The sequence below is a fragment of the Thalassophryne amazonica genome, chromosome 4, assembly GCF_902500255.1.
Source record: "Thalassophryne amazonica chromosome 4, fThaAma1.1, whole genome shotgun sequence".
NCBI classification, from domain to species: Eukaryota; Metazoa; Chordata; class Actinopteri; order Batrachoidiformes; family Batrachoididae; genus Thalassophryne; species Thalassophryne amazonica.
Window position 1 is genome coordinate 57,620,097 of NC_047106.1, and position 27,286 is coordinate 57,647,382.

The 27,286-nt window shown below is 40.4% G+C and overlaps 1 protein-coding gene across 1 annotated transcript in view; it reads left to right on the forward strand.

The window, feature by feature from the left end:
* The first annotated feature begins 691 nt into the window (after positions 1-691).
* Positions 692-27,286, forward strand: part of ankrd13b (ankyrin repeat domain 13B) — a 219,567-nt gene continuing 192,972 nt past the window's right edge. The window contains exon 1 of the mRNA XM_034167937.1: positions 692-1,005. Within this exon, the coding sequence (XP_034023828.1) occupies positions 898-1,005 (108 nt within the window). The 5' untranslated portion in view covers positions 692-897. The remainder of the gene's footprint in view (positions 1,006-27,286) is intronic.

Sequence of the window (27,286 nt, forward strand, 5' to 3'; positions counted from 1 at the left end):
ATTACAAAATCATTACTCATAAATATAACTTAATCACAATACAAATTCACCAATTGCATATCGATCATCATGATATTAATTACCTATCTTTACATTGATTTGATTTGATTTGATTCGACAATAAAATTACATAAGAATACATAAAAAATACTGCCGAGGATAACACAAGAAAGCTTCCAATACGGATGTTTATTTACATTGTGGTCCTTGGAAAAAAAAAAAAAGACATACACAAAAATAAAATACAATAATAGAAAAACGAAATATGTTACGAAAATACACGAACCAAACAATAATACGGTAAAATAATCAATAAAAGTGATGAGGGTATGCAATTCACATACAGACCAAACAGATAAAGACAAATATGATTATTAATGAATGATTGATTTATTCGGGACACAAATTCAACACACACAGCTCCTTAATCTATATATATTATTATGCATATTTTGTACAATCTACAATATGACATACATTCTTGCTTTTTTCTGACAGCCAATCAAAATGTTTCACCTCACACCCCTCACACCTGATTGGCTGAGAGTGCGCACGTTCCCTGCTTGTCAGCGCATCTTTTTAAGTGGCCGTCGGATGGGAGGAGGAGTGGAAGGAGGCGGATAGATGTGTAGAGGAGGTGAAGGGAGAGACGGGGAGGAGAGGGCGGAGGTGGGAGAACGTCACTGTAGCTTTATCCACGGCCGTCGTCCTAAAAAAAGAAAGCGTGTGTTGCTAGTTTATTGTCGAAGACTCGAATGATTTGTGAAGTGCTCCGTCTTTGGGCACCTCCGCGCCGTTAAACCATGTCAGGTTTGGCTGTATAGCGACAAATAATCCCACAAAGTGTCCGTATTATCCACAGTAACCAAGCGACTAGAGGCAAACTATGATCCTAGGATGATTTCTGCTAAAGCAACTCCGGAGAAGAGTCGTTATCCTGTGCACTATCTGGTGTGGCACAATAAACACCGACAGCTGGAGAAAGAACTGGCAACCAATGAGCAGGTGAGATCAAACACATCTTTATTTGTTTATTTATTTATTTATTATATTATGGGCGTGTGAGCCTGTGCATTGTCCTGGATAATGAGTTCATAAGATGCACTGAAAATCAGCTCCAGCACCTACACCAGTGAAATCTTTCACACACAGGGTGGATTTTCTTCACACCCAGGTTTTTTTTTTTTTTTTTAGGGGACAGGTTCACTTCCTTACCACCTTTTATTGAAACAATGTTAGCAATCAAGCATCTGAGTGCTCTAATCACTTCTGATGAGTGCGTCCTCTGAGACAAACTGCTGAAAAGAAAATACATGGGTATCAATGGGCCACCTGCAGTGGCGCTCCAAATGAACTGAACCTACCCCCCCCCCCCCCCTCCAAAACACACACAGAGGGGAAGTGTATTCATTACAGCATTCTTGCATTTTATGACATATTGCAGGTGCTATTCTATAGGGACTATTTCCTGCCGTTAGCAGGAGATATAGGCTGAGTGGAGTTAGTGTGTGAATGAGTGGGTGGGTGCGCAAAATTTCCTAAATTAATTCCAAAAACTCTACTGAATATTCACCTCTGATATTTTGGTCCTAATAGAGAGGCCTGTCAAGTTGCTTGTGAAGTCTTTCACAAGGTGGCAGAAGCAAGGGGATGGACTGTGGGATGGGGCTGAATGAAGTGATGTGAGTGAATATGGTGGTCAGAGAACAGGATGGTCTGGTAGGATTTCTGTTGGAATTTATTAATTCTGTTTGGTGGCTCAGTGAGATAATGCATAGACCTGGATTTAATTCTTCCTGGACAAGACCCTTCATGTTTATTGTCCCAGTCCACCCGGTTGTAAATGGGTACCACCCTTGGTTGGATATGTAATCTGCATCGAAAGCAAACTCTCATCTTCATGGTACAGTGTCCAGGGATAAGTTCCAGTCCCAATGGGCCTCATAAGGCTATCTTCTTCTTCTGTTTGATGGTGCGTACTGATTTATTGCTATAATGATAAATTATATATAGTTATGCAGCAGTTTTATTGTCAAAGTGCTTTACAGTGATGCCTCATATTCACACACCAATGTCAGGGTGCTGCCATGCAAAGTGCTTACGAGACACGGGTGGCAACTTGGAGATTTAGGACCTTGCCCAAGGGATCTAAGTGATTTTTCTGGTCTGACAGGGATTTGAACTGAGTATCTTCTGATTACAAGCCCATAGCTTTAACCACTTGACCATCTCCTCCTCATCTACACATTTGGTACTTTGTACATTTAAGGTTGAATATGTGTGAAGAAGAATTAATGTGCACATTTCTGAGAATATTACAGCCATTGTTTTCCTTTCCATGGGTTTCTCAGGGCAGCTGACATCTCTGTCAGCTTCTTCTAATCGTCGTCCTCATCCATTTGGCTGCTCCTGTTTTGTGTTCGGGGTCACCACAGCGGATACAACCAGATCCGCATTGATATTTGGCACAAGTTTTACACTGGATGCCCTTCCTGACACAACTCCAGTGTTACCTGGAGAAACACACACAGCCGCTGGTGTTCCAAAGAGGTCTCCCATCCAAGTACTAACCAGGTCCCGCACTGCTTAGCTTCTGAGATCTGACGGGATCAGGCTTACACAGAGCAGATGTCAGCTTCTTCTAATAACTCATCTTATTTTGAATGTGCTTCAAAATAAAACCCTTTCAACATCAGACTACCATCAGAATTCATTGAGAATACATAAAGAAGTTTGTTGTGACAGGCTAATGCTGGCCCTCAGGCTGAGCTTACAAGGAATAAATGGACATAAGTTAACAGTGGCACTCAGAAGAACTAACGGGGGACTAACATGAAATTTCATTCTTATTAACACATTTTAATTGGGAAGGTACTTACAAACATCTTAAGTCTAAGATACATTCTATTGCATCCCCAGCCCAGTCTCATGTTTTTTTGTTTGTCCACCCATCACGATATGATTCAAATTGTGACAGGGTTTTTTAGCTCACTATTACTAACCCTACTCCTACCCCAACCCTAAACATAACCACCCCCATCCCCGCTGCACTTTTAATTACGTGCGGCCATCACGGAATGAATTAGAATTAATTTGTGCTCCCATGACGAAAATTTTGCACTTTTCGTGACAATATGACAAACTAATAGGTCAACGTACATGTCGTGCTGCTGAATCACGACAATCCATGAGACTGGGTTGCGCATCCCAGTGGGCAAGATTACATTGATCCAAATGTGGATCCATAATGAACTCTAATGATGAATCAAATGTGTAAAATACATTGGATTTGAAAATTCAATCTCCAAATACATAGATACTAGGCATGTGGAGATTAATCGATATGAATCGGTAGCTAGATACAATTGTGCGCGATGCGAGTATTCATTCAGTGTGCATCGGTTCAACTGACGGGCAAAATTGTGGTCGCATCGCTCGCTGTGTGCTTGCATTGATCCTCCACCGTCCCTGCTTTGCGTTTTTATTTTGAACACGGGCGGAAGCCAGAAATTGCATTTCTGCCAGAACAAACATGGAGGTCTGCAAGTGATTGGAGATTTTTCACGCACCTAAAACATTTAAATCAGGTGTTTGGAGATACTTTGGCTGTTTTTAAAAAAAGATGCGTAAGTTCACAAGACACAGGTCATTTGTAAAGAATGCCGTGCTGCTAAACCATATGGCCTCTGCTGCTCTACTCGGATATTCCTCAGATTGTAAACCTCCAGCAAAACTCTGGTGAGAAAAGTATCTCAAATTACTTTTGCCAAGGTGGTAGTCTGTCAATGAATGACTCACTTTAAGTCACTCAGCGAGAGTGATGTTATCTTACTGTTTAAGTTCTGACAGTGTGATGAAGCAGGTTCCACATATGAGGGAACTGATTCTTGTTCCTTAATGATAAATCTGGTAAATTTGCTGCTTATAAGGAGTGAAACAAATCCTCTGCCTCTAGTAGAATCAGAAGAAGAAGAATACCATCGTGCCATACTGAATTGCAGCTTCTTATTTTCTATTTAAATTTTTGGTATAATTTCTTTGCATCATGTTGATTTGCATTGTATCGCACCAAATATCATATCGCATTGTGAGGAATTGAATTGCCATCAAATACATATCAAATCACATTGAATCGGGAGCAGGGGTGAATCGTATTGAGATGCGTATGTAATCGTTGTCAGTGATGAGATTCACATCCCTAATAGATAGATACCATACATACGAGGTCTGTTAGAAAAGTATTGGACCTTTTTATTTTTTTCAAAAACCATATGGATTTGAATCACGTGTGATTGCATCAGCCAAGCTTGAACCTTCGTGCGCATGCGTGTTTTTTCACGCCTGTCGGTTGTGTCATTCGCCTGTGAGCAGGCTTTGTGTGAGCAGTGGTCCACCCCTCTCGTTGGATTTTTATTGCGAATAAATGTCTGAACGATTTGGAGCTTTGCTGCATCAATTTTTTTCCAGAAACTGTGAGAGACCTCCAGGTGGACACTGTTCGGAAAATTAATATGGCTTTCAGGGACAATTTTATGGGGATTATACAGATTAAGGAGTGTTACTGCCGCTTTAAGGACGGCCCACAACTGCTGAGAGCGCGGTGCAGCAGCAATAAAAATCCGACGAGAGGGGTGGACCACTGCTCACACAAAGCCTGCTCACAGGCGAATGACGCAACCGACAGGCATGAAAAAACTCACACATGCGCACGAAGGTTCAAGCTTGGCTGATGCAATCACACGTGATTCAAATCCATATGGTTTTTGAAAAAAATAAAAAGGTCCGATACTTTTCTAACAGACCTTGTATTCAATATAATAATCAACTTATTATAGTAAATGTTAAAATCAACACTTAAAACCACTATCTTGTGTAAAAATAAATAAATACATAAAATAAAAACACTTCCTTGGGTTTGACAGAAATTACAAATAGATAAAAATGCAGGTCAGAAATATAACCACATTTTAACATCATATTCTGACATTGTTACAACATTGATGTTTGAACAATGTTATTATTTTGATTCATGCCAAAATGTAATACAATAATAATAATGAAACAACTTTGATACAATCTCGTCATGCACACTGGGATGTTCTTGACTTACTCCATTCACATTCTCTGCAGACAACATTAGTAGAAAAAACTACAGCACTAACTACTGAAAGAAATTTTATTAAATATGCAACTGAAATGTTATATAATTGAAAGGCTGCACAGTGGTTTGCTTCCAACGATTCCAGTTCCATTCAGTCATAGCGGTGAGTTTGATGTGTGCGAGCAGCATTGTTGTTCAGTCTCACAAATGTGGGCTGCACATGGCCCCACCAACCTACACTTGGTGGGTGAGACGATTCATTGTGTAGCATGTGGGCGAACCACTCACTACTACATACAGCCATTTTCTGCAGAAAGTGTCTTTTCTTGTTATAATCTGGGAATGTTTTTCTTTGCATCTGAAATATTTTCCCCTGCATCAGGCTGCTATCATAACCATCAGTCGAGTTCTATTTATAGTAAGCAAGTGTGGTGGTAAAATTTGTCATTTATTCACATTGTGCAGTTCATATAAAATGTATCATCCTGACCATGTGACAAATTGGGACTCTCACAATGCTGATAACAGTGCACTAACCTTTAATACATAGTGACAGTGATTACTGTGTTGCTGTGAGTGTTGATAACTATAAGAAGGGCTGTTGTGAAATCTGGTACATTCATAGACCCACAGATGTAAACCCAGGAGTTACATGAGTGACTATCTACTGAGGTTTCATGTTATAAGAACTATTAGTGCAACATATTCACTGGTTCAACACATCACTTATAGAGCCAGAAAAATATTCACTAACTTCCATTTTTAGCTATTTTAAGATTAATGCTGATGCACATGCATAATTGTGCTGCAGAAAGTAAAACTGCAGATGAGCACCTTTATAAAAGAACTGACAACATTCTTCTGAACATTTACCATGACCTCATTAGCATATGTGACTGAATGCCTCTCCAAACAGTAGGCAATATAGATTAAAACTGAATTCACACAATATAAGTCATATTGTGCAAAAGTAGTTTTTTATGTGACTGTGCACTCTGTATGACATATCCACACAGTCTGTGAGAGAAAGTGGGTGAGGGCGTATTCACGTCCAGGTCAACACACCGTGGATTTTGTTTTAGAAAGAATAATGGAGTATACAGTATCTTTTGAAAAATTACTGAGTTTAGGTTGATTCTGATGAGATTAGTTTTTTATAAGTAGGTGACATAAAGTAATATGTGCTATGACTAAACAGCATGGGATAAGAAAGCTTGATATGAATGAGAAATCCATCATTTTACAGAAGGTAAAAGATGGCAAAATACTGGCATTGATGCACACAGTCCATATGGTGCACTCAGATGCTGCAAAATACGGGGGATTTCTGGTCATAATTATTTCTCCTCACCCTCCCCATACGAGGCCTGTCTCATCTGAATAAATTATGCAATAAGGGATTTATCAATCAATTAAACAGAGATACTGCTCACTTGACAAGATTTTTATGGAGGCAGCAGATGATAAGGAAATATTTTGAGGCTTTGCTCGCTGACCAGGATTCACATAAAGGTGAGAAATCAGACCTGTTTTTAACCTGACTGTCCTTAAATGAATTGAAGACTGTATTATCTAAATAGTAATAATAATATTAATAACTGTTAAATTGAACAGTTGTGTCAGTCATGTGAGGTTGATGCTCTGGTTATGTTTATGGTCACACTACATGTGACTGCAGTCAAGTCCAGCTGGACTGCACCCCAGTCTTCTCTTCAAGTTGGGTCAGACTCCCATGTGGAGTGGCCTCTGTCACAGCCCAGAGCACTCACACTACTCAAAATATAATTTGATGTTGTAATACAGTCCAGAGTGCCTAGTGCGAGTTCACCCTCCGCAATCATGGACTGGCAACTCCCATTCCAGCTATAGCTGTGAGGGTTTAGGGTTGTCCCACTGTCAAATGTCAAGTACATGAGGGCTCTTTACATAAGTCAGCATTTCTAGATGTTTCCCCAGGGAATTAGCCACTGTTCATGTTGTGATGTAAACTGCAGGGTTACCTGGAAGTGTAAAAAAGGTAAACTACCAGTATAACATAAAAAATGGGGACAGAAGAAGGGTTCACACTGCATTAGCAAGGTTTAACATGTTACATAAAAAAGAAAATTGAAAGACTCACAAATGCTATACTACAGAGTGTATACAAACTTGGAAAACCCTTTGTGATGTCACCTGTAGGTTTTCTGATGAGCTGTTGTGAAGCTCAAATAATGTGGCTCTGGGTGTCATCATCTTGGCAGTGCTTCCTCCTCTTAAGTCCCATCCAGCCCATAAATGGTTAAAGAGGTGGAGTTTGAGCAAAATCTTGCATGACCTGGGAGGGACAAATGAAGCTTAAACACTGTCCTATCTCAAGCTAAAGCTAACAGGCTAGCTTTGATTCAGGTGTTTTATTCATATTTTGATGGACTCTGGTGGTTTTCGTAGCAGCTGGTTTGGGTGTGGGCATGAGAAATTGTGACCGGTTTGTTGCCTCAGTAACCATGGAGTAACAGTGGAGCAAATGTTACTTATGGGCCTGTCACACCTTGACTGTTTAGGCAGCGTATGCAGACGTATTAAAAATATGCCAGATACGCTGGCGTACATCTAATAAGTTGTGGGTAAGTTTTGTTTAAGTTAAGTACACATTGAAGGACACTGGTATACCTCGTAGTATGATGGGTTCGTCGATTTAGGGAATATTACATATGTGGGCCATACGTTGTAAGTAAGTTATGTGATTGTTGAAACATGTTACTTGTAACCTACCCATAAGTCCAAATACGTCCATTGATGCTGTCCATTGATTGGCTTAACAACTGAAAGCTGCAGTCATGTGAACAGTTAAGACTGCTCAACATCTACATGCTCCGCCTACCAGACAAAAGGGTTCTGCTGGTGGTTGAAACACAAGCCAAGCTAGACTTAACCGTTTCAACCCAGACCGTGCCATGCCAACTTGGACTGCTCAGTGGAAACGGGGCTGTCTGCATATGCTGGCTAAATCGTCTTATTCAACATAGCCATCATATAGCCAGATTTTTTACAAGTCGGCATGCGTGACAGGCCCATAAGCTCACTGTACCTGCCAACAGTGTTAATAGTGCTAACATACAAATTAAATGGCATGAAAGTTTCACTTAATGGAAATACTGGAGCACAGACTTCTTCGATGGTCTGTGAGGACAAAGACATGCGCGTCAAGCCATGTAATTTCAGAAAGGACCAACGGTCGGTCCACAATGGCTAGTAGCCACTACTAGCAAACTTCACTAGGGAGCCTCTGGACATGGCACACACTACCTGTTGCTCAGAATGACCCTGCCCCTAATTTTCATAACTTTTTGGCTTAAAATATTTTAAACTGATGAGTTATTGATGAGATGATGAGTTGCTGAAGACTAATAAAAAAATACACCCCCTCCCTGTATTGTTTCATTTACAGTCATGAAGGGGGAAGCTAACTACAGAGTCCAATCCCATTTTTGTACCAGGCTGTGTACATGTTTGTTTTGCCTCTAAAGTTGGTCATTTTAATTTGGGCTTCTATGGGAAGTGACTCCCTTTTGGAGCTAGTTTCAAGCGGTAATTCAAGGCCAGATTTTCCATTTCTGCATCTATTTCTTTTGTCAGAACCGGAGACTGAAGCTTGTACCACACCCATAATTTGTTCATTACTCATGATCATCATCAGTAATTGTTATTTTTGCTGTTTTTACACACAGAGACAGAGAGAGACAGAGAGAGACAGAGAGAGACAGAGAGAGAGAGAGAGAGAGAGAGAGAGAGAGAGAGAGAGAGAGAGAGAATGTTCAGATCAGACAGTCAGCCCCTTAAACATCGCCATAATGAAGAAAGTAAAAAAAAAAAACAAAAAAAAAAAACCCCAAATCCATAATAAGAAACATCGTCCAGTTAAAGTGACATGTCGCAACATGCAACATTCCTGTGTGTGTCATTTTGAACCCCTGCAGCCAGTTGCTTCACGGGTTAGGGCAGAGTGGGCGAGTAGCAGCCTCTTTTCATTTAAAGCGACAGACACAGGAGTGGCTCATTTCTTAAAGAGCAGACAATGGGTTGTTTTAACTGTCACCCAACTGTGGAGTATTGTTGGCTACAAACTTTAATACCGTTTGTTGATTACCCACTTTAGCTATTTGAAAACCTATATAATAGGACCCCTTTAAGGTTTTAGCTGTATTTTTGTTTTAGAAAATGAGTCCTCACACACAGACATTAGTTTCTGATGCACTTTTCATTGCTCCTTTGAAGTGCATCTGATATTTTAAACAAATCTATGACAATCTCATAGACCTTTCACCAAAACTTTGTATATTTGACCGGAAATATGCAATCGCTGTGAAAACCTTTTTTCCGACAGTAAGTAAAATGCAAAACTCGCCTAAACCGTCATTGTATAAACCAGATATTTGCACTCACCAGACAAACAAAAGTCCCGATGCTTTTGCATGGTTTTCCATGTAATAAACACAGTATATAACATATAATTATTATATATATATGTGTGTGTATATATATGTGTGTGTATATATATGTGTGTGTATATATATGTGTGTGTATATATATGTGTGTGTATATATATGTGTGTGTGTATATATGTGTGTGTGTGCAGGAATATAATAAACACTATATTTTGTATAACGGACTTCTGCTCACATCGGACAAAACATCCTGTCTGACCGCAAAACATTTTCATTAAAAACCCCTCACATGTACCGGACAGAGCAGTCTGGATCAGTGTGCCCAGTAACAGAGGTATGAAATTAAGTTCAGCGCTGACACTCACCAATTTGAGGAAAGTGTGTACTGTATTTCTGTGGTTAAAAGACCAGCCATTTATTTTGTTTTTGTTTTTTTTGTTTTTTTTCCAATCTACAGTAGATGATTGTGGAAAGAAGAGCTTGTTGAGGGACAAATCCAGAAAAAAGCATAATGTAGAAAAACTGCATAACAGCATGAAGGAGAACTTTAAAACTGTCGCGCAAGTTAATGTTATTGCATGACACAAAGTTAGAGAGCTGCAGAGGATTTTAAGGTACAACTCCACAGTGGACTTGGAAAAAGAATGACTCGACCAAATATAATCTTTTTAATGGACATAAGGCCCACCTCTTATTTAAGGCCGGCCTTTATTTTTTTCAGAGGAATTTTTTACCCGGTCATTAAATGAGGCAAGTCCCAATTCAGGATTCCTCATAGATCGTCCGGCACCTCCTGACTGTAACTAATACATTATATACATATAACGTATTTTGTCTGTTCTGTTCGTATAACGGATGAAATTCGCTGGTCCACCCAAATCATTATATGCAAGTTTTATTGTAAAGGCATTATGTCTAAGAGGATACGCTAATGATTTGACATCCCAGTTAACAGGTCAGTCACAGTTAGTTGGTGCTCGCTCTCTGCTTTTCTTGGTACTTATGGACGAAGCCCTCGTAGAAAATTTGTACTCTCTGTTCATTTTTTTCTTTTTGGTGGCAGAGTTTTCCAACAACAATCTTGCAACATCGGGAAACAAAATTTTGGTAAATCCGTCAATGAAGTTGTGTACACTCTCTCCATTTTCTAATGCTGGGTATGTTTTTCTGTTGTGTTGACACTTGACAGGAACTGTGATTCCACAACTTTTATGTATTTCCAGTTACTGACAGAAAGATCTATTGTAGTCTCTCAGTCACATGGACCATCTTCTGCCAGTTTTCTCCCAAATGTGTTGTTCCTCTTCATTGTCATAGTGTTCTGCTTTCAAACAAACAAAAAAGCTTTTATGTGGAGCCTTCACAAACCAGTCACTTACCTGTTTTGAGTTAAACCGCAAATATCAGTGTGGATCTATAGGTCAGGAGGGTATAGCTCAGGTGGACCAGATGATCAAGTTAACGCCTTTCACAGCATGTATACTGTTTGCACAAAACGCACTAGGAAAAAAATAAAACCTCTGTTTTCTCCTCAGAATTGTTGTGTGGCTGGGGGGGCCTGGCTGCCTTTTGTTTCTGTTTTCTGTCCTGTCTTTTGTTTTTCCTTCCAGGTGGCTTGCATTTGGGACTGAGTGGCTGTGTAGCTGAGTTTATCAGGACCTCACCCTGATCACCTGCGGCTCGTCAGGACTCACAGCTGTGGTGCATCTACATGGATTGGAACATGGTGGCATTTAAGACTGGAGTACACAGTGTGTATTTGCCAGAGACTCGACCTTGTGACCAGACGGGTGAGATTGTCGTCTCGGGAGCCATCTCATCATCAGTGGATGCAGAGAACGTCCAGGTTTGATGCATGGTCTGTGAAAGAGGAGGGGGTGAGGTCTCACGCTCGTCAGCACACTTCCTGAGGTATGTTAGATTTTGTGACTAACATTTATACAGTCAGTAAATGTGGTGTCCCTCACACCTTATTATATTGAGCTGTATGTTGGTCGTTTAAATCAGCTTCCTCTGCAGTGGAGTTTTGTGAACTGGATGTTCCATGCCTGCAGGGTGGGAAGCTGATTAGTAATTAAGCCAGGAAGTGTTTGCTGTTTGTGCACCTTTGAGTGGTCTCTCTGTGTGTTGAGTGTGGACTCACATAATGATTTCTTCTTTCACAGACTCGGTTTGTCGCGGCCACCTGGGGGGTGTCGGCGGGGTCCTTGGGTCCGAACTGGTTCTGGCTCCGGACCGTTTTGTGCTGCTGGGAGCACACCGCAAATCCGCCACGCCAGACCGCGCACTTATTTGTTTGTATTTTTTCACATCACTGTTATGTTTATTAAACTCTGTTATCCTTTGTACCGTGCTCTGCTTATTTTATACTGGGTCCTTCAAACGCTGGTCGGTTCTCCGGGCTGCGTCCGACACATAACAGTAGTCTCTGGCCAAACATCACGGACCCAGTGGTAGCAGAGACGGTAAAGCAGCTCGTTTGTTTTCTCTGTCACCAAAGGGGGTTTTTCATTTTTAGCACTCTGGCTCCCTCTGTTGGTGACTGAGTCACATTACCGTCAAGCTCTTAAGTTGGAACAGGTGTGTTCCATTTGTTTGAGCTTGACGGTATAAATCACTTATTTGTTTTGTGTTAGTTCATTTTGTGTGGGTGTTTTTTGAGTTGGTTTTTGTGTGGGATTTGTTTTTTTTTTTTACACTATTAGTGTCTGGGGTCGTGTCCCTGCAGTCTGTTTGGAGCACAAAAAGGACCCAAGCAACTTTATGTTAGTCTGATAGTCTTTCTTTTTATTTCTTTTAGTTTCACCTCCCAGGGTTTGATGGGACGGTCCCCTGGGGGGTGATGGGGGGGTAATTGGGTTGTTTTTTCTTTTTTCTTTTTTTTTGTTTTGTTTTTTGTTATGCCCTCTCTTCTCCTCTGACTCCAGCCGGGTGAGCCGTAGAGTCGGCGTTGCTGGAGTGGTGCAGTTTGGTTATGCTGGGCGTTTCCCAGGTAACCTCTGCACCCGGGAGGGGAGGGGGGGGTTTGGGGTATTTTCTTTTTGTTCCCTCTTCTCCTCTGGCTCCAGCCGTGTGAGCCGTAGTGTCGGCGTTGCTGGAGTGGTGCAGTTTGGTTATGCTGGGCGTTTCCCAGGTAACCTCTGCACCTGGGGGGGTGTGTGTGTGTGTGTGTGTGTGTGTTTTTGTTTGTTGATTCCCTGTTCCACCTCCGGCTTCAGCGCGCCTTTGAGCCATCTGCCATCGGCGTGGCTGAGGTTTGGGGCAGTGGGATATACCCGCAGCTGGTGGCTGGTTTGGAAGTCGGAGGAGTGGCGCCGTTTTGTGCCGTCTGCCATAACCGCTGTTCCACTCCTCCCGGTTGGCTTCTGGGGTATAGTCACGGTTGGTGACACTGGACGTGCTTCCAGTTTCCACTGCGCCAAGGGGGTGGGGTTGGGGTTGTTTTGTTTATATGCTTTGTTTTTCCCCCCAGTTTCCGCCCTCAGGGTTTGACTGTGGTGTCCTCTGGGGGGGAAAGGGCTGTGGGTCCATCTAGCCATAGACGGCCGGGGCTGGGTCCGTTGGTCATGAGGGGAGGCGTCTCCTGGGGTTGATGGAATGGTCCTCTGGGAGGCGCTGGGAGTCCCCGTGGGTGACATTGGATCCCAGAGGGACCTCGGCTGTGGTTATTACTCCTGGAGCTGGCGGGATGTCCTCTGGGGGGTGTTGGTCCCTACATGTCGTTGGGGGGGGGGGGGGGGGTGTTAGTGTTTTTATTTGTTAGCTTAAGTTTGGGTTGTTTTTCTTTTCTCCCCTTCCCGGGGTTTGATGGAACGGTCCTCTGGGGAGGGGGGGGGGTGTTAGTGTTTTTATTTGTTAGCTTAAGTTTGGGTTGTTTTTCTTTTCTCCCCTTCCCGGGGTTTGATGGAACGGTCCTCTGGGGGGGGGGGTTAGCATTTTTATTTGTAAGCTTAAGTTTGGGTTGTGTTTTTCTTTTCTCCTCTTCCCGGGGTTTGATGGGACGGTCCCCTGGGGAGGGGGGGGGTGGTTTGGTTGTTTATGTTTGTCTTTTTTGTTTTATGACTAATCAGACTGAACATGGTTGGACAAAGGCTGACCGCACAGGTTTAAGAACTCCTGGCCACACCTGTGCTAAGTGACTGACAGAAACAAAGGCAAAGATGCAGCCAGAGGAGAAGACATCAACCATTCTGTTGGAAGACGAATGCAGATACGGTTTCCAGCCATGGCCCCTGGAGGGGGGTGTTTCTCCGGGCTGCGTCCAACACATAACAAGAATGTTATCTTTGGAAAATCTGTCCACCTAATAAAGAAACACTAGTCATGTGACTGCATCCTTGCAAAATACACATTGTAACCATTTTGATGTATTCACTGTCAAAGCCCACAGCCCCCTCCCTGCCCCCACTGATTTCACACTGTAAAAAATTGTTTTCCCCCATTCATTTTAGGGGCATGACCTGAGATGATGTCACCAAAATTCATATTCCTCACAGCTTGAGGTTTCTGAGCGTTTATCAGGGGAAGGTGAAGTCATGCTGGTTTCTCCATGTTTATGACTTAGTTTCTCTGGGCATATAGCACCAAAAATAAATAAACATTTTCACAATTCTTTATTTATTTAGAATCATCATAGCTCATTTAACATTTTATTTACTAGTGATATGCACTTTAATTTTGCTATATATTTGGTTGATAAAACGGAGCTAAAATATGGCTGTGGTTATTTGTTGAATGCATTTTCTTTGCTCATATCTTTTTGTTTAGTTGTGTAGCTAGTTACCTACTTAGCTGTATAAATTGAAACCGCTGAAATGTATTTCATTGACATATGGTAAAGAGGTAGTCCTTGGGACAAGGAAGATGCTATAAAGGTTTTGGCAAACATGAATCAAGGTGAAGACTTTAATTGTAATTTGACTTTTGATCCTTGAGCTTGGATCTTTGATTCAGACTCCTATGTTCTCAATCAAGGAGAGGATCCTGCCTTTGATCTTTATTTCTATGATCCTGACATGCCTGTCATCTTTGATTCTGATTTTTTTGATTGTGACCAAGAGCCAAATCCGGCATTTGATCATCTTTCACCCGCCATATCTGTCTGTCTGTTAGTTATTGGTTAGTAGGTATCTAACTTAGTATAGTACTGTAACTCGGTAACTGTAACTGAGTGACGTAGTGTACCCAGGGCAGGGACATTTCATACCATCACTAGTTACACTGTAACAGAATAACTTAAAAGTACTACAGGGAAACCTCATGATCTTGTGCAAGTTGGGGTCCACAAAATCAGACTGCGAGTTATCTGAGGCCGCAAGTTAATGAGCTCAACCAAAAAAAACTTGAAACCAGCTTACCTTGCCAGTGGCAGCGCCAAGGGGGGCTTGGGGGGGCTTAAGCCCCCTCAATAATGAGCTGAGCCTCCCCTCAGCCCCCCCAATAATTCTGCCAAAAATGTGAATAGCGACTGACATATTTGTGGATCGTAACTGCAGTTTTGCCCTGAGAATGTCTCAATATTGCGTAACTGAGCAAAATGATGAATGTGTGTGTTCGGTGATCCACCAATGCTGAATCACCCTTCACAAACAGAATTTTCAGTTTTGCAAATAAACATTTATTTGTAAAAACCCACACACAAGTTACAAATCAGAAATTTGTGTTTGTGGATCACAAAGCACGTGTACAAATCAAAGGATATTTGTAAATCACCTTCTGTGCATTTGCAAGTATTAATGAGACAAATTTAACTCCATACTCCAAAAAGTTATGTTTCCTAAATATTTATTAGGGCCACTCTTAAAACTTCACTCATCTTTATAATTTTATTACTGGTAAATTTTAGAATTGATTTAGATGAGATATACTTATCTCCCAGGAATATATCACAATTATCTGGGAGCTATTTTTTGCGCAGGAATTCATCAAGCATGTCGGCCGCAGCCGCGCACGAACACAGAATATACAGAAGCTCTATATCGTTGTTCAGCAGTCATTCTAAGTGATGTGTGTGTGCATTGATACCACATTTTAGAGGAGCACGGGTGACTAAAACATATACCTTGGTATTTATAAAGCAATTTACTATATATTATATATACCCCAGCTCCCCCTCAGCCCCCCCAACAAAAATTTCTTGCCGCTGCCACTGTACCTTGCCATATTACAATACTTTTGGCCATTTGAAGCATGACTCCTTCCTGGATGTGATGATTTCTTCATCTGGAGTGGGTTCGGTATCTTTTTCTTCCTCTTCCGGCTGCTGCATGTCTGGGGAAGAGGGCTTTGTCACTGTGGATGATTCTGAACGATTTAAAGTTTTTGGATGGGACTCTTTAGATCCATACTGCCGGTTCAGATTGGGCCGGAATTTACAGACGTGCTTGTGTAAATTCTGGCCTAATCTGAACTGGCAGTAAGGATCTAAAGAGGAAGGTCACATGCAAAAACTTTAAATCATTCACTGTCATCGCTGATGTGCAGCAGCCGGAGGAGGAAGAAGAAATCATTGTCCAGAATCATCTGTACTGACTATCCCTCCCAAAAACGGTGTAATCAAAATGGACTTGTATATAATAGTCTAAATTTTCAGGGTCCACAAATTGACCGCGAGTAAAACCGAAACGCGACTTACGTGAACTTTAGTTGGGATGGATATTTGATCATTTTTCTAGTCACTGAATATGTCTTGGACTTCATTCACATTATTGAGAAATCCAAACAGTATGGTACTATATGGTTAATCTGTCTGGCGTAAACGGTTCTCAAAAACTGCATGACTGCAAGAAGGAGACTGCTGAGGGAAGGCTCCACGATACCTTTGACAGCTCTGAAGGAATTATGTTTGTGTGGCCAGTCACAGGTTCATGGTGCCTTTGTGGAGGAGTGGAACAGAGAAGGAATTTCATAGAAGAAAACAGATGAAACCTAGTCTTGGTCTCCCATGTGTATCCTAGCAAATTGGGCACCATAGTCTCGTTTGAGGATGGGCACTAAAGCGCCTTGGGGCAACTGTTTGTTGTGATTTGGCGCTATATAAAAAAATTGATTGATTGATTAGAAACATGGCGGCTGGCTTCCGGTTCCGCCACCACCGAGATGGCAGAGTAAAACACGATCTCCTCCGACCAGAATATAAAAACGCCCTGCTAACCCGAAAATAACCACAAGAATATACTAAAACAATTGGATAGCGGCGCAACGATGGAGATGAGGACAAAAAGTAAGAAAAACGCAGCGGAATTTTATGAAAATGAGGAGGAAAGACAAGCTACCGAGGCGGGTGCTAATGCTAAAGATGGCGGACGGCAAAAAAGCACCGAAAGACCAAAGGTGAATATGGAAAGAATCCTTCAAGAAATTTTAGAGTTCCGAAAAGAGAATGGTCAGCAATTAGTCGAAATAAAAGATGAGATTAACAAAACAAACCAGAGGATTGAAGAAGGGGAGATGCGCATTGACAGCGCCGAAACTAGGCTGCTAGCAGCGGAGGAAGTGATAAGAAACATGCTAAAGATCCAGCAGCAGCATGAAGAGAAACTAATCAATCAGGAGGGGAGAGCGAGAAGGGAAAATGTCAGATTGTACAATGTACCAGAAGGAAAAGAGGGAAACTCGATGGTAACTTTCATTGAAACGCTTCTCAGAGAAAAGCTGGATTTTCCACTGACCACCGAACTCCATATTGAAAGAGCACACAGAGCGCTGATTATGAAACCCGCCGCTGCAGGCAGACCTCGATCGATTGTAATTAATTTTCACGGATACAAAGCAAAAGAAGAAGTTCTACGCAGAGCATGGGAAAAGAAGGAAATCCTTCTGGACAATCAGAGAATCTACTTCGACCATGACTACCCTTTGGCCATTCTGAATAAGAGAAAGGAATACGAGGTGAAACGAATGTTAAAAGTGAAGAAGATCCGCTTCCAGACACCATATCCTGCCAAACTACGGGTTTTCTATGAGGAGGGGACACGACTCTACCACACGATCAATGAAGCCACGAGCGACATGGAGACCAGGGGCTTCCCAGTCAAAGCAGTCCCCCCACCAGAAGATCCACTTGAGAAACTGAACCAGAACCCCTGGCGCACAACGGGAGGACAAGCGGCGCACACCAGAGGTTCACCACGGAATATCGACATCAGAGAAAAGCTGCAGTCCTTCAGACGACAGACTTCCTCTTAAAAACACTTAAAAGGGTTTAAAGGGAAAAAAAGAAACAGAAGAAGAGATAGGAAAATCAGAAACATTTATTTCCATCTACTCCAAACTCTTTTTAAAAACAAAGGCTGCGATAAGGAACAATGTATTACTGACCTAGAGAAAGACCATACTCTCCTTAATAGGAATAGATAAATAGGTCACAGATATGTTCCCCCTTCCCTTCCCCCTCATCTCCTCAAAAAAAGAAAGAGAGGGAAAAAAAAGGGGAAAAAATAAATATTAAAATGAGTCGGAGGTAGACAATAACCACTCAAAGACAATGGATGTCTTATGGTCTACTCTCCTAAAGAGGGCCCTCTACCTACAGATGTTGAAAGAGGCATTCCCTCTAAAGCCAGATACATTATGGCTATTTAAGGGATTATTTAACAAATTCCTTTTTTTGAAGCCAATGTTCTGTATTTGTTCAGCTTGTTCAATGTTAGTAGCTGCTTTAGTTATATATTTACTTGTGTTTTTCATCAGTTCACCAGAGGGAAAATCGGTAGCACACAGTTATGACCTTTTGATCTCACATAAGAAAGGAAATCAATCAATCAATCAATTTTTTTATATAGCGCCAAATCACAACAAACAGTTGCCCCAAGGCACTTTATATTGTAAGGCAAGGCCATACAATAATTATGTAAAACCCCAACGGTCAAAACGACCCCCTGTGAGCAAGCACTTGGCTACAGTGGGAAGGAAAAACTCCCTTTTAACAGGAAGAAACCTCCAGCAGAACCAGGCTCAGGGAGGGGCAGTCTTCTGCTGGGACTGGTTGGGGCTGAGGGAGAGAACCAGGAAAAAGACATGCTGTGGAGGGGAGCAGAGATCGATCACTAATGATTAAATGCAGAGTGGTGCATACAGAGCAAAAATAGAAAGAAACAGTGCATCATGGGAACCCCCCAGCAGTCTACGTCTATAGCAGCATAACTAAGGGATGGTTCAGGGTCACCTGATCCAGCCCTAACTATAAGCTTTAGCAAAAAGGAAAGTTTTAAGCCTAATCTTAAAAGTAGAGAGGGTGTCTGTCTCCGTGATCTGAATTGGGAGCTGGTTCCACAGGAGAGGAGCCTGAAAGCTGAAGGCTCTGCCTCCCATTCTACTCTTACAAACCCTGGGAACTACAAGTAAGCCTGCAGTCTGAGAGCGAAGCGCTCTATTGGGGTGATATGGTACTACGAGGTCCCTAAGATAAGATGGGACCTGATTATTCAAAACCTTATAAGTAAGAAGAAGAATTTTAAATTCTATTCTAGAATTAACAGGAAGCCAATGAAGAGAGGCCAATATGGGTGAGATATGCTCTCTCCTTCTAGTCCCCGTCAGTACTCTAGCTGCAGCATTTTGAATTAACTGAAGGCTTTTTAGGGAACGTTTAGGACAACCTGATAATAATGAATTACAATAGTCCAGCCTAGAGGAAATAAATGCATGAATTAGTTTTTCAGCATCACTCTGAGACAAGACCTTTCTGATTTTAGAGATATTGTGTAAATGCAAAAAAGCAGTCCTACATATTTGTTTAATATGCGCTTTGAATGACATATCCTGATCAAAAATGACTCCAAGATTTCTCACAGTATTACTAGAGGTCAGGGTAATGCCATCCACAGTAAGGATCTGGTTAGACACCATGTTTCTAAGATTTGTGGGGCCAAGTACAATAACTTCAGTTTTATCTGAGTTTAAAAGCAGGAAATTAGAGGTCATCCATGTCTTTATGTCTGTAAGACAATCCTGCAGTTTAGCTAATTGGTGTGTGTCCTCTGGCTTCATGGATAGATAAAGCTGGGTATCATCTGCGTAACAATGAAAATTTAAGCAATACCGTCTAATAATACTGCCTAAGGGAAGCATGTATAAAGTGAATAAAATTGGTCCTAGCACAGAACCTTGTGGAACTCCATAATTAACTTTAGTCTGTGAAGAAGATTCCCCATTTACATGAACAAATTGTAATCTATTAGACAAATATGATTCAAACCACCGCAGCGCAGTGCCTTTAATACCTATGGCATGCTCTAATCTCTGTAATAAAATTTTATGGTCAACAGTATCAAAAGCACCACTGAGGTCTAACAGAACAAGCACAGAGATGAGTCCACTGTCCGAGGCCATAAGAAGATCATTTGTAACCTTCACTAATGCTGTTTCTGTACTATGATGAATTCTAAAACCTGACTGAAACTCTTCAAATAGACCATTCCTCTGCAGATGATCAGTTAGCTGTTTTACAACTACCCTTTCAAGAATTTTTGAGAGAAATGGCTAATCAAAAACTGAAATTTACTTCTTTCAATGTGAATGGAATATTAAATGCAGTGAAACGCACTAAGATACTATTGAAAATGAAAAAAGAGAAAGCACAAATTGTATATCTACAAGAGACGCACCTAAATGATGCAGAACATGAGAAATTAAGAAGAATGGGTTTCTCAAACATTTTCTTTTCATCATACAAAGCTAAACACAAGAGAGGTGTTGCTATTCTACTTTCCAACAAGCTGGCTTTTCAACACACATATACTCAAAGATAAGGAAGGCAGATTTATCCTGGTTAGAGGCATACTAGAAGGGACAGAGGTTACCCTACTGAATATATACGCCCCTCCTGGAAGTAATTTTTTGTTCTATAGGGAAATTTTTGACAAGATAGTGAGTCAATCAAAGGGGGTCTTAATATGTGGAGGAGACTTAAACCTACATCTACAACCAAAGCTAGACGTATCAAACCCCTCATATGCCTCTAGAGCAATAAGTAGGAAATTTAAAGAATTGATGAATGAAATAGGACTAATTGACATATGGAGGGATATGTTCTCCTCTACCAAACAATATACACACTTTTCCACTCCCCACTCGGTATACACTAGAATTGACTATTTCATCATATTTGCCCGGGATAAATCAAGGGTTGTAGACTCAGAAATTGGCACACTAGACCTAAGTGATCATGCCCCAATATACCTCACCCTTAATCTGGAAAGCCGTAGGAGGAATGCAACATGGCGTTTTAATTTCAGCCTTCTCAATGACCCACTATTCAAGAAACAAATGATAAATGAAATTCAAATGTATATAAAGGAAAATACTAATAGAGAAAGTTCACCACCTATGGTATGGGATGCAGCAAAGGCGGTATTAAGGGGCAAAATTATTGCAATGTCCTCGTTCAAAAAGAAATTAAATCAAAGAAAATTGCTTGATTTACAAAAACAACTAAAGCAGTTGGAAAGCTACCATGCATTAACTCAAGATTTATATACACTACAAAAATTGAAAAAAGTTAGAAATGAAATTAATCTAATGTATACACAAGAAATTGAAAAGAGAATGCTCTTCACTAGACAAAGATTTTATGAAAATGGACCTAAATTCACAAAATTATTAGCTTGGAAGCTGAAAAAAGAATACGCGAACAATGATATATAAAATTCGAAACCCACAGAAAAATAGTATCGAAAGCAAACAAGAACAGATCGAAACAGTTTTTGAATTATTTTATAAACGACTCTATTCCAGAACAACAGAGGCTCAAGAAGATCAGATTGACTCATTTCTGGAATCTCTAGATCTACCAGTTATGACAGAAGAACAAAATAAAATCCTAAGTACAGAAATAACGATAAAAGAATGATCAGATACAATAAATAGACTCAAAAGCAATAAATCACCAGGTGGGGATGGATTTACAACCGAATGGTATAAGACCTTTAAGGCAGAGCTCATACCTATATTGCTACCTGCATGTAATTGGGCACTGAAAAAAGCCGAGACTCCACCGTCTTGGAAAGAAGCCATTATTTCCCTCATACATAAAGAGGGGAAAGACAAACTTGAGTGTGGATCGTACAGACCAGTTTCGATACTTAACATGGACTACCGTATATACACATCGATAATGGCTCAAAGAATGGAAAAAATGCTACCCACCTTAATCCATAATGATCAGACAGGCTTTATACACGCACGACTCACACAAGATAATATAAGGCGCACCCTCCATATTATGAACCATATTAAACAACATACGATAAAGGCCCTAATTCTGAGTCTGGACGCAGAAAAGGCCTTTGACTCTGTTAGCTGGCAATACCTATTTAAAGTTCTAATTAAATTCGGCTTTAATGAAATGATGATAAACACCTTCAAAGCTATCTACAATAACCCTACGGCAAGAATTAAAATAAACGGTTACCTATCCACACCACTCATTTTAGAGAGAGGAGTGAGGCAGGGATGTGCCTGGTCTCCACTCCTCTTTGCATTATTTCTAGAACTGTTAGCCCAATATATTAGACAGAATACTAAAATTAAGGGAATATATCTCAACAAAACTGAACATAAAATAGCATGCTATGCAGATGATGTCCTTCTATATCTCAAGGACCCCGAAACATCTTTACCAGAGGTTCTGACTTTCCTAAACAATATAGGTTCTATGTCGGGATATAAATTAAATGTTAACAAAACTGAAACTTTAGTATATAATTTCAATCCAAGTGAAAAATTGAAAGAAAAATACCCTCTAAGATGGAAAACAGAATCCTTCAGATATTTAGGAGTAAACCTTCCTAAAGACTTGACAAAACTTTACGAAAAAAACTATAAACCCTTATTATGTAAGATTAAGGAGGATCTTAGGAGGTGGAATCTTATACCCATCTTAAGTCTGAGTGCAAGAATTGAAACAATAAAAATTAATATATTACTGAGATTCCTCTATCTATTTCAAACGTTACCAGTATTAATTACAAGAAAGCAAACTGAAGAATGGGACAAAATAATATCAAGATTTATATGGCAAGGCAAGAAACCCAGAATACGATATAAAACGTTACAACTGCCCAAACAAAAAGGGGGATGGGGCCTACCATGTTTGGAAAAATATTATGTTTCGGCACAGGTGAGGGCGCTGATCTGGTGGTGCGACCCCTCCTATGAGGCACAAAGGAAAGATATTGAATGCGGTCTGATACAGGCCATACTACCGGATAAAAACTTACAATATATAGATAGACTCGAAAATCCATGGGTTAACTAGAAAATATAAAGTGAATGAGGAGGTTAGAATTCTAAGTTGGTGTGCCTTTGACTCAGACTTTACACCAAACAGATTTGATGATAGATTTAGAGCGTGGAATGAAAAAGGCATTACATCAATGTGTAATATTGTACAGAAAGACACCCTTATGAGCTTTCAAAGTATGAAGGATAGTTTTTCACTACAAAAACAAGATTTCTACAGATACCTCCAATTGCGACATTACTACAACCAGAAAATAAAAAATAGGGATGGTAGAGAGGCCAGTAAACCATTTGTCCAACTGTTCATTGATGCGTATAAATCGAATATAAAGAGAGGAATTATTTCCAGATTATATAAGAGTTTACAGAATTTAGAAACTAACTCAACAAAATATATACAAGCTAAATGGGAAAGGGAGGGAAATATAACAATAACAGATAAAGAATGGGAGGACATCTGTACAGTTCAATGGAAAACTACAAAATCTCATATATGGAAAGAATTTTGTTGGAAAAACATAATACGATATTTCATCACCCCAGTCATGAAGGTACACCAAAACGATAATAATACTGCTCTTTGCTGGCGAGGATGTGGATGTCAGATTGCAAACCACTACCATGTGTTTTGGGACTGTCCAAAAATACAAAATTATTGGAAAGATGTACATAATGCAACACAGGAGGTCCTTAATACATGGATACCCTTCGACTTTAAAACCATGTACTTGGGAATTATTCCACCGAGACTGATGGCTAAAGATAAATATCTGTTAGGAGTGTTGCTGGCAGCAGGGAAAAAGGCTTTAACTAAAAGATGGAAACTCCAAAACGGACCTACACTTAATAACTGGATAGACGTGATAATTGAAATATATATTTTGGAAAAGGTTACTTTCTCTTTGAATTTAAAGATGGACACTTTTATGAAAAACTGGAAAGGATGGGTGCACTTTATTAGACCCCGAAGACCAGACTTTGTCAAGATAATGAACTAAGGGAATGATAACCTCTCATTTATTATGAGTTACACGTGTTTTTTTTTTATCTCGAATCCTTAGCAGTATCTCAATGAATAATATAACTGAATGAAACTGAAGCACTGCACATATTTTTTAAGAAGTATTCTAAGTATCTTTGACTGTTATTGTACAACCCCTCTGGATGTAAAAAGTTCAACTATATATGTTCTGTTCTTTCTCCCTTCCCTCCTCTTTACCCGCTAGGGTGTCAAAACAAAAAGGAAATGGACCAGCCATATGGCTAACACGAACATTCAAAATAAGAAACTCCAATGCAACTATAGGAAGATCCAAGTTTATGTTATAATCAATCAATCAATCAACTTTTTTCTTATATAGCGCCAAATCACAACAAACAGTTGCCCCAAGGCGCTCCATATTGCAAGGCAAGGCCATACAATAATTATGAAAAACCCCAACGGTCAAAACGACCCCCTATGAGCAAGCACTTGGCCACAGTGGGAAGGAAAAACTCCCTTTTAACAGGAAGAAACCTCCAGCAGAACCAGGCTCAGGGAGGGGCAGTCTTCTGCTGAGACTGGTTGGGGCTGAGGGAAAGAACCAGGAAAAAGACATGCCGAGAAGGGGGGCAGAGATCGATCACTAATGATTAAATGCAGAGTGATGCATACGGAGCAAAAAGAGAAAGAAACAGTGCATCATGGGAACCCCCCCACAGTCTACGTCTAAAGCAACATAACCAAGGGATGGTCCAGGGTCACCCGATCCAGCCCTAACTATAAGCCTTAGCGAAAAGGAAAGTTTTAAGCCTAATCTTAAAAGTAGAGAGGGTATCTGTCTCCCTGATCTGAATTGGGAGCTGGTTCCACAGGAGAGGAGCCTGAAAGCTGAAGGCTCTGCCTCCCATTCTACTCTTACAAACCCTAGGAACTACAAGTAAGCCTGCAGTCTGAGAGCGAAGTGCTCTATTGGGGTGATATGGTACTACGAGGTCCCTAAGATAAGATGGGACCTGATTATTCAAAACCTTATAAGTAAGAAGAAGAATTTTAAATTCTATTCTAGAATTAACAGGAAGCCAATGAAGAGAGGCCAACACGGGTGAGATATGCTCTCTCCTGCTAGTCCCCGTCAGTACTCTAGCTGCAGCATTCTGAACCAACTGAAGGCTTTTTAGGGAACTTTTAGGACAACCTGATAATAATGAATTACAATAGTCCAGCCTAGAGGAAATAAATGCATGAATTAGTTTTTCAGCATCACTCTGAGACAAGACCTTTCTGATTTTAGAGATATTGCGTAAATGCAAAAAGGCAGTCCTACATATTTGTTTAATATGCGCTTTGAATGACATATCCTGATCAAAAATAACTCCAAGATTTCTCACAGTATTACTAGAGATCAGGGAAATGCCATCCAGAGTAACGATCTGGTTAGACACCATGCTTCTAAGATTTGTGGGGCCAAGTACAATAACTTCAGTTTTATCCGAGTTTAAAAGCAGGAAATTAGAGGTCATCCATGTCTTTATGTCTGTAAGACAATCCTGCAGTTTAGCTAATTGGTGTGTATCCTCTGGCTTCATGGATAGATAAAGCTGGGTATCATCTGCGTAACAATGAAAATTTAAGCAATACCGTCTAATAATACTGCCCAAGGGAAGCATGTATAAAGTGAATAAAATTGGTCCTAGCACAGAACCTTGTGGAACTCCATAATTAACTTTAGTCTGTGAAGAAGATTCCCCATTTACATGAACAAACTGTAATCTATTAGACAAATATGATTCAAACCACCGCAGCGCAGTGCCTTTAATACCTATGACATGCTCTAATCTCTGTAATAAAATTTTATGGTCAACAGTATCAAAAGCAGCACTGAGGTCCAACAGAACAAACACAGAGATAAGTCCACTGTCCGAAGCCATAAGAAGATCATTTGTAACCTTCACTAATGCTGTTTCTGTACTATGATGAATTCTAAAACCTGACTGAAACTCTTCAAATAGACCATTCCTCTGCAGGTGATCAGTTAGCTGTTTTACAACTACCCTCTCAAGAATCTTTGAGAGAAAAGGAAGGTTGGAGATTGGCCTATAATTAGCTAAGATAGCTGGGTCAAGTGATGGCTTTTTAAGTAATGGTTTAATTACTGCCACCTTAAAGGCCTGTGGTACATAACCAACTAACAAAGATAGATTGATCATATTTAAGATTGAAGCATTAAATAATGGTAGGACTTCCTTGAGCAGCCTGGCAGGAATGGGGTCTAATAAGCATGTTGATGGTTTGGATGAAGTAACTAATGAAAATAACTCAGACAGAACAATCGGAGAGAAAGAGTCTAACCAAATACCGGCATCACTGAAAGCAGCCAAAGATAACGATACATCTTTGGGATGGTTATGAGTAATTTTTTCTCTAATAGTCAAAATTTTGTTAGCAAAGAAAGTCATGAAGTCATTACTAGTTAAAGTTAATGGAATACTCAGCTCAATAGAGCTCTGACTCTTTGTCAGCCTGGCTACAGTGCTGAAAAGAAACCTGGGGTTGTTCTTATTTTCTTCAATTAGTGATGAGTAGAAAGATGTCCTAGCTTCACGGAGGGCTTTCTTATAGAGCAACAAACTCTTTTTCCAGGCTAAGTGAAGATCTTCTAAATTAGTGAGACGCCATTTTCTCTCCAACTTACGGGTTATCTGCTTTAAGCTACGAGTTTGTGAGTTATACCACGGAGTCAGACACTTCTGATTTAAAGCTCTCTTTTTCAGAGGAGCTACGGCATCCAAAGTTGTCTTCAATGAGGATGTAAAACTATTGACGAGATACTCTAACTCCCTTACAGAGTTTAGGTAGCTACTCTGCTCTGTGTTGGTATATGACATTAGAGAACATAAAGAAGGAATCATATCCTTAAACCTAGTTACAGCGCTTTCTGAAAGACTTCTAGTGTAATGAAACTTATTCCCCACTGCAGGGTAGTCCATCAGGGTAAATGTAAATGTTATTAAAAAATGATCAGACAGAAGGGAGTTTTCAGGGAATACTGTTAAGTCTTCTATTTCCATACCATAAGTCAGAACAAGATCTAAAATATGATTAAAGTGGTGGGTGGACTCATTTACTTTTTGAGCAAAGCCGATAGAGTCTAATAATAGATTAAATGCAGTGTTGAGGCTGTCATTCTCAGCATCTGTGTGGATGTTAAAATCGCCCACTATAATTATCTTATCTGAGCTAAGCACTAAGTCAGACAAAAGGTCTGAAAATTCACAGAGAAACTCACAGTAACGACCAGGTGGACGATAGATAATAACAAATAAAACTGGTTTTTGGGACTTCCAAATTTGGATGGACAAGACTAAGAGACAAGCTTTCAAATGAATTAAAGCTCTGTCTAGGTTTTTGATTAATTAATAAGCTGGAATGGAAGATTGCTGCTAATCCTCCGCCCCGGCCCGTGCTACGAGCATTCTGACAGTTAGTGTGACTCGGGGGTGTTGACTCATTTAAACTAACATATTCATCCTGCTGTAA